The sequence below is a fragment of the Cheilinus undulatus genome, linkage group 2 (genome assembly GCF_018320785.1).
Source record: "Cheilinus undulatus linkage group 2, ASM1832078v1, whole genome shotgun sequence".
Classification (NCBI taxonomy): Eukaryota; Metazoa; Chordata; class Actinopteri; order Labriformes; family Labridae; genus Cheilinus; species Cheilinus undulatus.
The window spans coordinates 24,877,596-24,892,982 of record NC_054866.1 but is presented as its reverse complement, the minus strand read 5'-3'; the positions used below and the strand labels follow the sequence as shown (position 1 = coordinate 24,892,982).

Genomic DNA, 15,387 nt, shown 5'->3' with positions numbered 1-15,387 from the left:
TTTCCCTCTTTCCTGGCTTTGTTTGATTTGAGCAGGCAAATACAGCAGCCCACAATGTCACTGCTTGCTATGAAGAATCCCTCGCTCCCATAACATTACAAGGGTATAAAATCACCTTGCAGTTTATCTTAGTACAGTCTGTTGTTAGCTGGTGTCACCACTTTCATTGAAAGGAAAAAGTCGGTAACATGCTGTGTTTTTGTTCATTGTAAGGTAAAAGTCACAAATCTATCAGCAATAGTGGCTTAAGGGTCATTAAAAGTATCATGGCAGAGAGATTTGTGCCAGAAAACAGTAAATTTAATCCCCAACATCCGTCTCTCTTCTCTGGCCCCTGGAGCCAGGCAGCTGTGCTCTGGCAAAAGTTCACAGTAAGGTCAGCAGGCAGGCTTATTGCTTGAGTGTCTTTTTTTCACTTGAACCAGATGCAGCAGGAACAAACTCTTACCTGCTAAAGGTGTGTTTTAATCCATATTTCACTTGTCTTTATTTAGTTCAAGCCCTCATGTCTGTTAGTGTCGCAATGCTAAAGTTGAATAAAGTGTCTGAATGATGGATATTTTTTAGTCCTATGAAGTCTGTCACAATAAAAGCTTCCAATGCTTATCATTATTGAAGACTTTTATTTTTAAGAGCAACATCAGGAAATGGAGTGCTTTCAGCATGAAACTTCTCACAGACATCTCATAAACGGGAAAGAGAAACGACTTCACATAAATCAGCCAATGAGATATTAGGCATACCTGAAGAGTTAAACCGAGCATGAGAAACGAAACGGAGGCTCTCTAGCTCCAAAGTGTCTGCCTATCATGACATCAATGTGATTGATTCTCTGTTGGCTCAAAAAAAGAGAGTTGTAACATAGCAGCATAGCAGACTGATGATTCCTCCATTCTGGCTTTAGCATTTTTTTTTTTTTTTTAAATTTGAGAGGATTGTGTTTCTTGTGAGTGGGCGTGGTTTCGGCTAATGCAACCAGCACGCCCACACTAGAGCAGACACTGCTGCCTCAATTTTCATGATTTTGAAACTTAATTTTATAAATACAGAGAGATTTTTTCATGACTGGCATGGTGGTTTATAACACAGTGGCCTGTCATAAAGAAATCTAAAATACAGATTTTTTAATCACTTTACAGGGACTTTAAGTTTAAATATTAGTGTAAACCTATAGAGCAATTCTTTATCTAATATCTGTTTTGGGTCATTTCCCTTCCTGAACCTCCACTAACCTTCTTCATGCTGCTTTCTGACCATCCCTCCATCCACTGTACAGAACACTTGCGGTAGAAAGCAGGGTTACTCTCACAGTTGATGGTGAAGTTTGGATTAGAGCAGTCCATGATCAGAACAATATGAAGGTTTTGCTGGATTCCTTTGAGGATTTATTACAAAACGAGGAACAGCAAAGTTGGTGCACAAAAACAGAAGATTAATTAGTCACAAAATGCTCCCTGAGATACAGCAAATAAGAAGAACAAAGACAATAAGGATCAATAGGTATATATATTCTAGCGTATGTCTCACTGATTTTCTACCTTTAAGCTTGTAGCTCACTGACAGAGCTGAATAATGAAGGTGAGCACAAAGATCTTTAGTTGGTTTACTCTGACAATAGTAAAGCTATTGATTTAAATTACCAAGCAGCAATATCAACCTTAGTGCACAGTGCCCCATTTCTATAGTATATACATCACTGTACTACAGGGGAGCAGTGCAAAAGAATACCACAAATGAGAGCAGACAGAACAATCAGAAGAAAGTAAGTGACACAAATTGAAGGCTGCTCTAGTGGAGAAAAGAGCATAGTATAGCATAAAGGGAAATATAAAAAATGACTGACATCCAGTTAGGGAAAATGTGCTGGCCATAGATACAGATAAATGTTGTCTCCAGCACTTGCTACTTTGGTCCTTATTTGTTGGTGAAGACAAATTAATTGATGGCAATGATGAGAGGTCTCACGTTAATGATAAGTTGTTTCATTGCTGATGTTTATCATTAAAAAAAGCATCTACACACCATGTGCAAAGCCTTTAGCACTGCATGCCATGCACCAGCATCTGATGACAGCGCTACAAATGAAATTGTAGCGCTGTAGCAGAAATATATAACACTTACTGTATGAAAAGTAGTTGTAGAGTGGTCCAGTAAATCCATCTTGAGAAGCAGCATCTTTTAGGGGGGAGAGGAGAGGCTCAAGCTCCTCTGGTGAGTACAAACCTGGAACTTCACCTGAAAATGAACATACAATTAAATAAGTAGTTTGCTTACACAATAGCATCTCACATGCAAAGGTATATATGATTGTACAGCCAGCTAACATTCAAACTGTTGGGTTAGGGTTAACCCTAACCATTGATACATTTACAGCATAGTTCTTGCTGAAAATGATCTACAGGGTTTTTCTACACAACAGTATACAAACATTTTACATTTTACATTCCCTTTTGACCGTATTTGCTTTCTTTTGATGAATATGACATTTTCTTGTTTGTGTCAAACTGGATGGCAGTTTTTTGTATGTTTGTTTGTTTGTTTATTGACAAATGAAAAAATGCCTTGGCTATTACTTCAGAGGTTTTCATATCCAGATGTTGTTATCTTCTAGCTGTTGCTCAAGAAAAGACATCCAAATATTTTGCTAAGCTAAGTTAATAATCTCTAGATCCTGACACATAATTACTGTAGAAACATTAGAGTATTTGAAACACTTCACATCTGAACCATTAAGTGAATGTTCTAAATTTGTTTCCCCCTTTATTACCAGTACTAATCCTAAAGCTACAAATTGTAAGCTTAACTTAAAAAAAATAATATAAATAAGAATAAACAAACACAACATGATACACACCTGATGACAGCAGACTGTTGATCATTTCTAAGAAAGCTGGATGAACAAACTGATAGTCCTCTAACAGTAGAACCACCTGATGGCCCTCCAAACCTGCCAGCTGCATCGCCTACACATACAGCAAGGTGATTCATGTTAATCAAACATTCACATAAACATCTGATAAACACGTAAGCAGAACAGATTACATGAACAGCAGAGTTTCTTTGCTTAATACTGTGTATTGATGTTGTAATTGCTAACTACAGCTGCAATTCAGTAAACAATTTGGCATTTAAATCTGTAAAAAATAACATCCCTGAAGAGTGTAAATGGGAAGAAAATTAAGAAGCTTGCCAATAAAATAAAATTAACAGTTAATGAATCTGTAAAAAAAATGGCTTGGCATATTGCAAACTGTCAAAATAGAAAATGAGCTCTTACTGTCTTGAGATCATTGCTGAAGTGCTTTAGGCTATAACCACGGGAGATTTTGGGTGTGAACAGCACGTATCCATGCATGTGTGCCACCAGGCACGTGGCTGTGTGCCGACCCACACCACTCCTGCCCGCCAGAAGCAGAGAGCCACCAGGTCGGCTCAGCACCCGGTCCACCCTGGACACAAAGTCACACACTTCCCAGAACAATAGAAGATCCAGCTCCCTGTTATCACGACTGTACAGCACCACTCCCTAGAGAAGAAGAGACAGGTGAAAAGAGACCCGGCAAACACTCTGATGAATACAAATGGAATGTACACAGGAAAACAACACAGCCAGATTAAAGAGCCACAAAGGTAAAACAGCAGAAGTTTTAGGGAATTTAACTTATAAATTATGTTAACATCATTTATTTACAAAGGTAAATCTACCATCTTAAATTGTTAGAATAACTAAAAATGAATAAAAGTTTAACATTTAACACTTCGTTAGAAATATTTCAGTTCATCATTAATATTTGAGACCACTAGTCTTAAATTGGTGAGTTGGGACCCAAAACTGGAGCCAAGAGCCATTTTCTGTGAATCGCAGATGTGGTCAGTTTTACAAAGCTGCAGTGCGTGCACTGCTATTATGCAGTGAATGAATGTAGCCTAATTCTATTGTCAAAAGACTATTAGAGACAACAATTCAACTAGGACTGGTGATGTAGCTTGGCTATGAAATCTATGATTGCCCAGCTGTCTTCTTTCAATCTAAACAGTAGTCATGGGAATTCCAGATCTGTTCAGTGATCCAGATCATTTGGCTCAGCCCCAAGTGGGCTCCATATGAAAAAAATCTGTTTATTTGACAAATCTGACTATTTTCAATAGCATGATGCACTGTGTGTGTGTTTTTTATTCTTTTCAGGAACAAATTCCATAATTTTTCATGTGATAAATTTGAGAGTTGAAATTTTATTTAAATTTCAGTTGCAGCTTTCCATTAAAATTATAATGATGGGTCCTGAAGCCAGACCAGTAAATAACCACTGTCTTAGACAATATCTATAATGTAATACAGCCTATTTCAGAGTGTTATAGTAGCAAAAGTTCTGTAACCATTTAATGATGACAGCATTTCCACATTTTATCTAAGAAACAAATTAAAATTAAGGTACCAAACTAAAATACATTCAAAAACTGTCTGTATTCAGTTCCTGTACTATTAAAGGTAAAGACAGTTGTACATGTATTAATATTAAATCAAACAAGCCCTAAGCACACACAGAACATTAGACAACATTTCCTCACTGTTTACCTTCTGTATAACTTGTTTTAGGTCAGCTGAATCCAAGCATCCCAGCTGTTTACCATGAGGAGGTAGAGACTGGCCTGGAGCCATTACAGCCCCCTCAGAGGCTCCCCATGTCACGTAGAAACCATCTGCACACAGGGGAAGTATTTCACATGGTTAATGGTGGCACACCTGCATATGCACACTTAAAGTAACATACACCATAGGCTGTCTACTGCAAAAAAAAAAAAAAAAAGAAAAAAAAAAAACTGGAAACAAAAACATGGGTCTAACATATTGTCAGTGCAGTCTGACTATCTTTGTTTTAATCCCATAGCATGATAGACCAGTTGTTGAAGAGATTCAGGCAGGCGTTTATTTTGCGGACAGACTGCATTTTAGGCCAACACTAAGAAGATAAAATTACCACTTAAACTACAAAATACCAGCTTTTAGCTAATGCTGCCTGATATATTAAATATACAAGCAGACTCCTTTGCTTATATTCTGCAAAGGAATCTGCTTATTGCTTATGTGCAATGGCAATAGCTTGGTTGAGAAGTTATAAAATGAACATTAAAGAATAAAAGGCATGTACTCGTAAGATGCTGCTCTGTGCAATCACTACCAGTTAGCACAGTCAGGGATATTCCAGTTTTTGTGTCTTTCAGTCACTGAGAGGTATGAAACGGTCTCATATATGTATGCTCCTCTAGTTCTGTTGAGTTTCAACTTTTGGTGAGTTGTTTCTTGGTACAGCACTGTAGCTTGGAGCACACTTTGCATGTGCTGCTGTGATAAAATTTCTCCTTCAGGCTTCTGTCTCTCATCATTACACCTCTCTGTGCTGAGCCAGCCTTTCTTCCATGCTTTCTTTGTGCTGGCTTACAGTTTGCATGGAGAAATCTGGCTATGGTTTGCTATAAGAGAGCAGATTTATGTATGAATAGTACATGAAAGTATCAGTATTTGTATAGGTTTGAATACTATATGGAAGGTAGGCAATCTGAAAGTTCCTGCTTTGCCCTACTATTAGGAAGTTGAATCCTTTTGCACACATCTGTTTTCTATGTATATGTTATATTAATGAAGAAGAATATGTGTTTTTTTTTTGTTTTGTTTTGTCTTCTTTTCCTACCAGTCATGTTGTCCAGAGCATCAGAGCCCCAGTCTCCTCGGATAATAGAGGACAGAATGTTATCAAATGTGTGAAGGTCTTTGGAGGAAACCAGCCGGTCCCTGAACAGCCTCCTGGCCTCATATGCCACCACCTCCAACACGCTGTCTGTCACATTAGATTGAGCTGAAAAAAAAAAAAAAAAAAAAAAAAAAAAAATCACACACACACATTTGAACTATCGCTCAGCAGGATATCCAAAGACACGAACATACTTGAATTCACATATACTATTCTCTTTTTTTTTTCTCTTACTAATCTTTAAGCAGGAATCATCTAAAAGAATCCTTTAAACACTGACATCACATAGCATTTTTAAAAGATGTATCAGGGAAATTGTGTGACTGATTGTCACCTATGCTGCCACAAGCCCTATAAGTTTGTCTTACTGTATATCCGTCAAATAAGTACAGTAGTTACTATACTACTCATGCTTCAACATGAGCTGAAGGGCTGTTTCTGGTGGCCTCCGATATAACAACTGCACCTTCAGGGATGACTCTAAATTTATTTAATTCCCTCCAGAATCATATGCAATGTACTGCTAGCTAAAAAGGAAAGGGCTGCAGGGACAAGCTGAAATCAGAGTCTCAGAGGCCACTGGCTTCGCAGTGTCTGTCACATTATATTGAAAGAGCTGTAGAGGAGAGTCAAACAGAGACACGGTTGTTGCTCCAGGGTCTTCCTGGTAAATTAAATTTTAAAGAACACTAAGGAAAAGAAAACACTTAGAGTGCCAAGTTGTCATGCTAAACATTATGTGCCAATGGCTTTAAAATTTTCTTGTTACCCAAATCCTACTTCTCTATTAATTCTACCAGCAAAGCATATATTTCTGGTTGTGAAGGGCAAGAAATGATGGTGATATTTGCAAGATAAAGATGGACAAAGAAGAAAATAGCTGTTTGGTTTTACTTGAAAACACAAATATTAACAGAGTGACTGAAATATTATAGGGGTGTTTCTTAAAAATTAATTATTAACAGTTTATTACATAGAGACATGAATCTACTGTAGATCAGGGTATATACAGAAAATCAGACATCAAATTAAAACTTTTAAGATCTTTTCCAAGACCCTCTCAATACATTTTAAGACCCTATATATCTTTGATTTCTAACTATATTGTTTACTGCATTATGAACATCCTTGATGTACACTTTTGTATGTATACCATCAACCTGCTGGGGACTATGGATGAAATTAGCCTATGGCTACAATGTGGCACATTAACATGTCCATGATCATTAATGTGCACTGTTTTTTACAATAAATAAACCATAGACAACTGACAATGGTGACACAGTTATGTGCAGATTGATAGATAAAAATGTGACAACATTGTCAAAAAAATGTAGATGGTATTCGCTATTATAGTACACAAATGAAGTTTTCTTTAGATGTTAGCAGTGCTAAAATGATCAAGATCTGTGCTACTGTTACATTAGGCAAAAGCTTTGATGCAAAGCTGTTTTTATTTGGAATATCCTGTAAAATGTCAAGAACTATCTGCCTTGCATTTACCAGCTCTTTGGATGCACACAACACTCTACCATATAGTTAACTTGCTAGCTTGGGACAGAACTGAGCTTTTAGGATTTATTGAAAGCTCAGTGGGTCAGAGTTCTGGTGGAGAATCTCTCTTTTGCTTAAAACTAAATGGAAAAATCAAAGCAGATAAAGAGGTCTGCGTCCTTTTTTGACAAATATACAGTAAACATTGAAAACAGCAATAAAGTTTAAGGCCCAAGGAGTTGCATTTCAAAGAAGTTTTAATGCTTTTTAAAAGTCTCAGTTTTTTGGCTCATTGATGTATCATTTTTTGATACTTTTTTAGACCCCATAGAAACCCTGTTGATGCATGGATTTACATATTGCTACTCTTTCACACCCAGTTCATCAACAGCAGATATAACTGCTGCACTAAGTAAAGCACTGAATTATCAAACAATTGAAAATGTTGCCCACTATGGTGTATAGTTAGGGTAAAAAATTGTCTCATAAACTCTTTTTAAAGTAGTTTTGTGATTTAAAAAATTATGTTCTACAGATATTTTGAAATTTAAAAATGTACCTTTAATTCAAACAAGAATAACAATAAATAATTCATTTGGCCATTTTAGGTGACTAAATCAGAATGTGAACCAAATATTGAAATATCATTTCTGTTTAGTCGTTACATTCAAACTGTCATCAAACTATTTATGGTATTATTATAGTGTTTTTTACTGAGTCATATTACCTTCAAACTGTAAAATGCAGCAATAATGAGCTCTCTTTGAGCCTAGTAACTCCTCTGAAGAATACACCACAGTCCCGATCTAGTCTCTACAGGGTCTGCCTTTGTTGTCTGTTGTTTGGACTGGTTTTGAACAGCCAGCCAGATACTTTCTTTTTTTTAAACAGTAAAAAGTCGCCAAAAATAATGTTTGTGAGAGCAGGGCAAGAGAATAAAAACAGCAACTTTATGGACCAGACAGTTAAATAAACAATGAGCTGCAACTCACTCTAAAGATCTATAAAGCTGTGAAGAGCTGCTGGATTCATGACTAAGTGCCCCTGTCACATTGTTAAATTGCTTTCACATTGTCATTTGATACATTGTTATTGTTAATTCTTGAATACAGCCTCTTTAATTTTAAATGCTAATGTTGTAAAAGAAGTTGCCATATTTACTGCAATCACAGACACTCAAAGGCCCCACAAACATCAGCACAGTCACTCAATAGAGAAAATTAGAGGGGATTTTACATACCAAAAAGAAGGTGATCGGCAAGAAGGAATACAGGGAGAAGGAAGAGCAAGTTAAAAAAATGATGAGCATAGGAAAAGTGGAAGTTTGTCCCCTGACTTAACTAATTAAAATAAATGATTTGACTCACTATCACAGCAGGAGCACATTGCAACAGGGGAGAAAGAGTGACAGAGGGAGAGAGATGAAAGGACAGTAGAGTGAGAGGGTGATAAAGGAGAGGGAGATGAAGAGAAAATGAAGAACCAGAGAGAGTAGGGAAGGAAAGAGGGATTGAATTGAGGAAAGGGGCAGTATTTCAGATATAGAAGAATACTGATGAGAAATTTAGCCACCTGGCGGTTTTTTTTTGATGGCACCAAAACTGACAGCTAATGATTTAGTTCCACAGTGGCAGTAAAATTGTGTAAGGACTCCAATAAAAATAAGGACTAGAAAATCAGAGGGTCATTAAAGTCAACTCTGTGTTCGGTTTGCGTACAGCAGTGCCTCTAAAATATGGGTAAGTAAAAAACATTACAGTCACTGGGTTTGATTTTTGAGGGTTCGAATGTGACAAAAGTAAAAATTTGTTTAAATGCTCAAGTACACATATAAATGTGCGTGCACTGTTGTGTGTTTGGTTACCTGCAGTAAGGTCATATCGCAACAGGCTGAGGACCCACTCTGTGAGGATGCAGGGGGTAAACAGATAGTGGCTGTGGTGGTCCACTGTGAACTTAGTTTTAACCTGAAAGAAAAGACAGGAGAGTAGACACTCATTCTGTATGTGTAGGGGGAAAAAACATTGGCCATTTATGACAATAAATTAATATGAAATGACAATATGAATTAACCAAACTATGAATACTTATGAGTAAATGCAAAAAGCATCAGACATGATACATGAGTTTAATACTTGCCTCTCCAAACTTAAGTCATTAAAAAATCTATGACAGCATAAAACAACTCTGGTCTACAACTCCAATCTGGCGTTAAAAACCATTCATGATATACTGTAAATTCAGGGAGAAGTTAATGGGATTTAATCAGACCCCAAAAATGAGTATAACTTTCATCCTATTTCAAACCGCCAATTAGTACAGAGACAACCTTGGTAAAAATCCCTAACGATCTCCTCATGGCAGCCGATTCCTGACTGTTAACAATTCTTATCCTCCTTGATCTGAGGGTGGCCTTTGACACCATTTCCCATCACATCCTCCTTGACAGACCAGCAGCCATTTTTTTACCTTTTTTTATATGTCTTGTTTTGCACTTTGCCCTGTAAAGTGACCTTGAGTGCTTTGAAAGACCCCTATACATAAAATGCATTACTAGGGCTGGGTTCAAAAAATTAATTTTCCGATTCAGATCAATTTTTTATTTAAATTTTCTATATCGATTCATTTTATTCAAAGATCGATCATTTATTACTGACTGTTAAGTATATGAGTATATGTTGCACTTTATTATGTTGATTGATCAAATGTGTTGGTCAATAAAAAGTATTTTCAGGAAACAAGTTTGGGGTCAGTTTTTAGTGTAAACTTTAAAATTTTAAATATTGTGCCTAGTTAGAAGGTTTATTATTAATAATTCAGCTGAAAGTATAATTTCTGCCATTAGTTCTCTAAGACTCACTTGCATATTCAAGTAAAACAGGTACTGTAGCTGAAATATCCCTCAATGAATCGATATTGAATCAAATTGAATTGAATCGAATAGGGACCTTGTGAATCGAAATCGATTCAGGAAATCAGTGGCAATACCCAGCCCTATGCATTACTATTATTATTACATTGAAATCTTACTGAAAACATCTGTAAATGTTCCAGTTCATTAAGACTATTTCACCACTTGAACAAAAAATTAATATGGATTAAGGTAGGGTTCCAAACCCTTTTCTATCTATAAAAGATATAAAGCACAAAACCCTTGTTGCTGCTGATGTCCTCTGAGTTTTTGGTGCATTGTTGACACTGTGAAAAATCTATTGTTATCCACCGCCAGCAGTGCTAAGATTTTAAGTAACTGACCAAAGAGACTTTTTCAGCTTTGATTTCTGGTATTGGCCTTTGTCTGTATTGCAAATAAAAGGCAAAAGATGAAAATTACCTACAAAAGAATGTGTCCAGAGGATGCTCCGGATGAGAGTAAATTCTACATTTCATCAGTATTATTATATGTTTTTTTTGCCTAATCCAGCCAAAGAAATGCATTAAAGTGCTGCCAATTCTGCATTAAATTAATAATGGTGCCTGTAGGCACAACAAGCAAAGCTTTGGAAAAGAAAACTCAACCTTTATTTTTCAATATACCACAAAATGGAGAATAACTGCTTCACTTAATTACATGCAACAAAAGAGATTGGACACCCCCAAAAACCAGCCAAAAATTCCCTCAAAACTTATTCTGCACCACAGAATCTTGCTTTATGAGAAAGCCACTGTAATTTTTTTAGCAAGTAAAGATACCCATTTACTTGATTGCAAATTGCATTTATTAAAATATGCACTGTGCTTTCTAAACACTGTTGAGCCTTCAACAAACCAGGGGAATTCAAAAAAGGGCCAGATGTATTAAAAGCATTCTAAGGAACTGATTCATTGTTTTGCAAATGGGTGCAGTGATTTCTTTCTGGTCAGTTTTGTCAGCCAGTGTTCAGTCTGTGTGAATATCGTTTATCTGCTGTAACAATCAGAGTCTCCACTTTTTGCTTTCATTTTCTCAGGGAACACTGTATTGCTACAAACCCAAATGTGATAGAGAATGAACAACCAGTCCAAGTCAATACCTGTTCATAGAGCTGCACAAGAGACCCAGCCAGCTGGTGTGATTTCCCTGTACTGGCCCAGGCTGCCTGGCTGCCTAGGCTATGCTGTAGAACTGGCTGCAGGTACGCTGCATAGATAGTCTGCAGCTGCTCCCTGTCTGGATAGCTAAAGGAAGAGGCAAAGAAGCAGAGGAACAGATGGATGTTGGATAATAAAACAAGACAGGAGCAGGGTTGGAGGGAAACCAACACAGAAAAAACAAGAGTGAGGGATGAGGGCTAGTGCACCAACAATTGGCAATTTGTGAGCTCCATACTTACTCTATTGTGCAGACACGAACTATAGAGGAGAAGCGGGAGGTGAGAGAATGGCTCCCTACAGCACCTCCTGTAGACATGGAGGCCACCACCTGGATGTTCTCAAGACTCACCCACTCAAGGTTTTCATCATAGAATCCTTTATAGGTCAAAACCTGGAGGAAGATGTAAACAGATAAAAAGAGGGTATCATGGATGAGCAGTTAAAACAGAGTAGTGCATTTCAAAAACAGTCTAAAAGATTTACATGCAGCAATCATAAAGCCTCTCTGACAGATTCTGGTTGACATTGTGAACCTCTTACATTCGAGCTCAGGCTTGTAATTGCACTCTCTTTTAACCACAGGATCAATTCACTAATTTGCTCACATTTATGTGTGTCTTTTTTAATTCATGCTTGATCTGTACCTGCTGCAAAAAGGCAGTGAGGCTGCTTGTCCCCCATTTGTCAGGTTTAGGTAGGTTGATATCTTTTAGGTAGAGCACCAGGTTCTCACAGTCTTTGGGTCTAAAGACTCGACCGGTGTTAGAGCTAAGCAGCAGGCAGGTTTGACTGAGCTTCTGTAAGACATGGCGAGGTGAGGTCTGGGCACTGCAGTGGACAATGGCAACTTGGGTGGATCGCAGCCGTGAAAAGGCGTAGCGCAGGAGCATGCTAGATGGAAAATTATTTGAGAAAAAAAAAAAAGTCAAGAGACAGTTATTTTTGACATTGTTTCTGAAATAATTACACTGATTGCTTCAACTAAATGAGTAAAAGTTCTGAGTCTTGTAAATCTAATTTATGTTTAGGACAGTGTTGTACTTCTCGAGTCCAGGACTTGGACTCGAGTCCGACTCAAGTGCTGTTTGGTGGACTTGTGACTCAACTTGGACTCGAGCGCTGATGACTCAGACTTGGACTTGGACTCAAGCTTTAACTGCGTCAAGCCTTGAGGATAAAGAGGAGGACTCAAACCTATTTTCCTGAAGACTATTTTATTCTGTTATATATATATATATATATATATATATATATATATATATATATATTTTTTTTTTTTTTTTTTTTTTTTTTTTTTTGAGAAAACCCCTCATAACTGACGCAGCGCCTGGTGCGTGTTCACCTGCATGCGCATTCACGTGAGTCTAACCTGCTGTTCATGAAAAAAACCAGAGGAGAGAGAGCAGAAGGAGCGGGCGAGCCTGGGTGACAGGAGAGGAGCTGATAGGTTGATAGGTAGCTGAAACCTGTGGCTCTTCTCTGTATTCCCGTGGTAATCTTTACAAGAAATTAAACTTAAATGCAGCCAGCCTACCTTTGAATGAAAATCTCCATCAGCAGCTCAGACTCGTCATATTAGCTGCTGTTGCTGCTGTACAGTAATCCTCTTCAGTCTTGGACAGAGTGATAAAAACTCTTAAACCTTGTAGTGAGTCCTGTTAGTTAAAAATATAAATCCAATGTTGAAATCTGCGTCAACATCGCCGAGATAACACTGATTAGTGAGGTAAACGAGGTGGCATATTGTAAAATTATAATGTTTGTAAAACTATTATTATGTGTTTAATGACAACTCAGATCTTACCATATTGAAAAGTTAAAAATATCTCATTTTTACACCCCAAATATACAGTGCTTAACAAATTTATTAGACCACCACCCAAAGTAAGGTTTATAGCACAGCTGCCCTAAATTAACAGCATTGGTAAAAATAAGTAATTACCAAAATCATTTTTTTATGTTTCTGCAATGGTTAACACACCAATATGTAGAAGCTCTTTAACCAAAATGATAATTTTGAATGCTAAAATATCATTATTATTGTTATCCATGAATTTTCAAATTTACTGATTTACAAAAAAAACTGAAAAAATTGTAAAGCACATTATTATTTATTGATTAATATGTCAAATTATAGTTATTTACTTGCATTCCTGAACAGAAAAATTATTTTAGCGGTTGAATGTTATGCTTGATTCATTTCTGACTTCTCAAAGAAGCCCAGTGAGCTGGCTCAAATTTGGGTATAAAAAGGTGAATTCAGTTTGAAATTCCTCATTCCTGTTCAAAATGGTAAAACTTCAAGAGCTCACTGAAAGTGAAAGAGTCTGCATTAAATCACTTCATGATGCTGGAAGGTCTCTGAGACTGGTGGTCTAATAAATTTGTTAAGCACATACAAATAATCCTGTTAAAAAAAAAACAAATAAAAAATTTGTTGAACGTTGTACAACGTCAATAAAAAGGATTCTGATTCTGATTAATATAACTAATATTATTAATAAAGGGTTTAACAGCTCCTCTTGCCATTTAAAATAAAAAGTGGAAGAAATTTATACATTAATAAAACACATCAATGTAGCCCACCTGGAAAGCTGGAATGGCTTAAAAATAATTTATAATTTAATTCAATTTGGCACTAGTTTTTAGGTATTGAGGACTTGTCTAGGACTCCAACACAGGTAATGGGGACTCGACTCGGACTCAGATAGAGGGGGCTCGACTCAGACTTGACTCACATTTTTCTTTGGTGACTTGGGCTCGACTCAGACTTGAACACTAGGGACTCGGGACTTGACTCGGATTCGATGTTTGGTGACTCAACTACAACACTAGTTTAGGATATTTTCAGGCCTGCAGGAATTTATCAGAGGGCAATATCAGTGTCAGCAGTGTATTTAACAATAGGCCATTCAGACTCCAGAGAACACTGTTCTTCAGAACAAACCCCAAGGCAAAGAGGGACATTTGCAGAGTGCAAACAGAAAGCTGAAATAATTGGAAAGTAAATGATGCGCGTGTATTTGCATGTACACTCCTTCTAGTGCATGTGTGTGTAAATTAATTAGATGTTCTTGTATCAGAAGGGTAAGCTGACAAACCCAGTGCCCCTTTGGTACAATGACCTTTCAGGCAAAGTGAGCCACGACAAGAGGATGAAAGAAGGAGACACTGAGTGGGACTCAATTGGAGTGTAAAAGACAAACTGAGTGACCCTTGTTCTTCAAACCCCTGAAGGGTTTACTTCTGAGGCCTCTCTGAGTAGCCATACACAACCACATAGACCCAGCACATGAACACACAGAGATCTCAGTCCTTTTCTGATATGTCAGTGCTTTTACAAGAAAGGTCAAGTCTTGAATAAAAGAAGCTGTGAAATCAGTTCTTGTGCCATTTTGAGTGTCCATATTTGAGTGCCTCTGTCTTGTGAATCCATAATATTACACAAACTTCCAGTGTAACCCCAATCAAGCGTTTCAACAAGCATAACAACATAAAGCCTGGCTGCTAATACTGCACAGAGACTGTCATGGTTTCCATTCATTTAACGATACAATTTGATATTATCAGCCAAATATCGGTATCGGCAGGTATCAAAATTTTTGCCAACATTTACATCCGATATCTTGGCCGTGCATGTCAGCATATCAACTGTAAAATTTGTCCATATATACTAATAAATTAGTGGAGTTTTAGGCTTGGCCAATAGACCTGTGTAAGTTGACATCTTTTTCTTTTTTCATTCTTATTCTTTAAATTTTAAAGTGTATTTTGAGGAAAAAAAAGTTTTTTCTTTTTCATCCTCAAACCTAAAAATGTGTTCAAAGGACAGAATTTTAGTCATTTCAAACATATCTAAATATCGGTATTGTTATCGGTATTGGCTAAAATGAATCTGTAAATACTGGCATATCGGATATTGGCAAAAATCCAATATCGTGCATCCCTAAATTTGACATGATATGATACGATACTGTACAGTATTACACAATAATCCATAAGGTACTATACTATACCATATAATGTGGTATGGCTTGTTACAAAATGACATGATATGAAATGATAAAAA

At 37.0% G+C, this 15,387-nt stretch overlaps 1 protein-coding gene across 4 annotated transcripts in view; it reads right to left on the bottom strand.

The window, feature by feature from the left end:
• LOC121519720 (cytoplasmic dynein 2 heavy chain 1) overlaps positions 1-15,387 on the bottom strand; it is a 165,317-nt gene that overhangs the window by 101,545 nt on the left and 48,385 nt on the right. For 3 of the 4 annotated variants that reach the window (XM_041802555.1, XM_041802574.1, XM_041802583.1), the window contains exons 48-57: positions 11,963-12,209; positions 11,558-11,709; positions 11,258-11,402; positions 9,109-9,211; positions 5,691-5,855; positions 4,577-4,701; positions 3,278-3,526; positions 2,855-2,963; positions 2,122-2,235; positions 1,233-1,375 (exon numbers count right to left, since the gene is read on the bottom strand). In XM_041802555.1, the coding sequence (XP_041658489.1) occupies positions 1,233-1,375; positions 2,122-2,235; positions 2,855-2,963; positions 3,278-3,526; positions 4,577-4,701; positions 5,691-5,855; positions 9,109-9,211; positions 11,258-11,402; positions 11,558-11,709; positions 11,963-12,209 (1,552 nt within the window). The remainder of the gene's footprint in view (positions 1-1,232; positions 1,376-2,121; positions 2,236-2,854; positions 2,964-3,277; positions 3,527-4,576; positions 4,702-5,690; positions 5,856-9,108; positions 9,212-11,257; positions 11,403-11,557; positions 11,710-11,962; positions 12,210-15,387) is intronic. The other variant, XM_041802564.1, reaches the window with a different exon arrangement.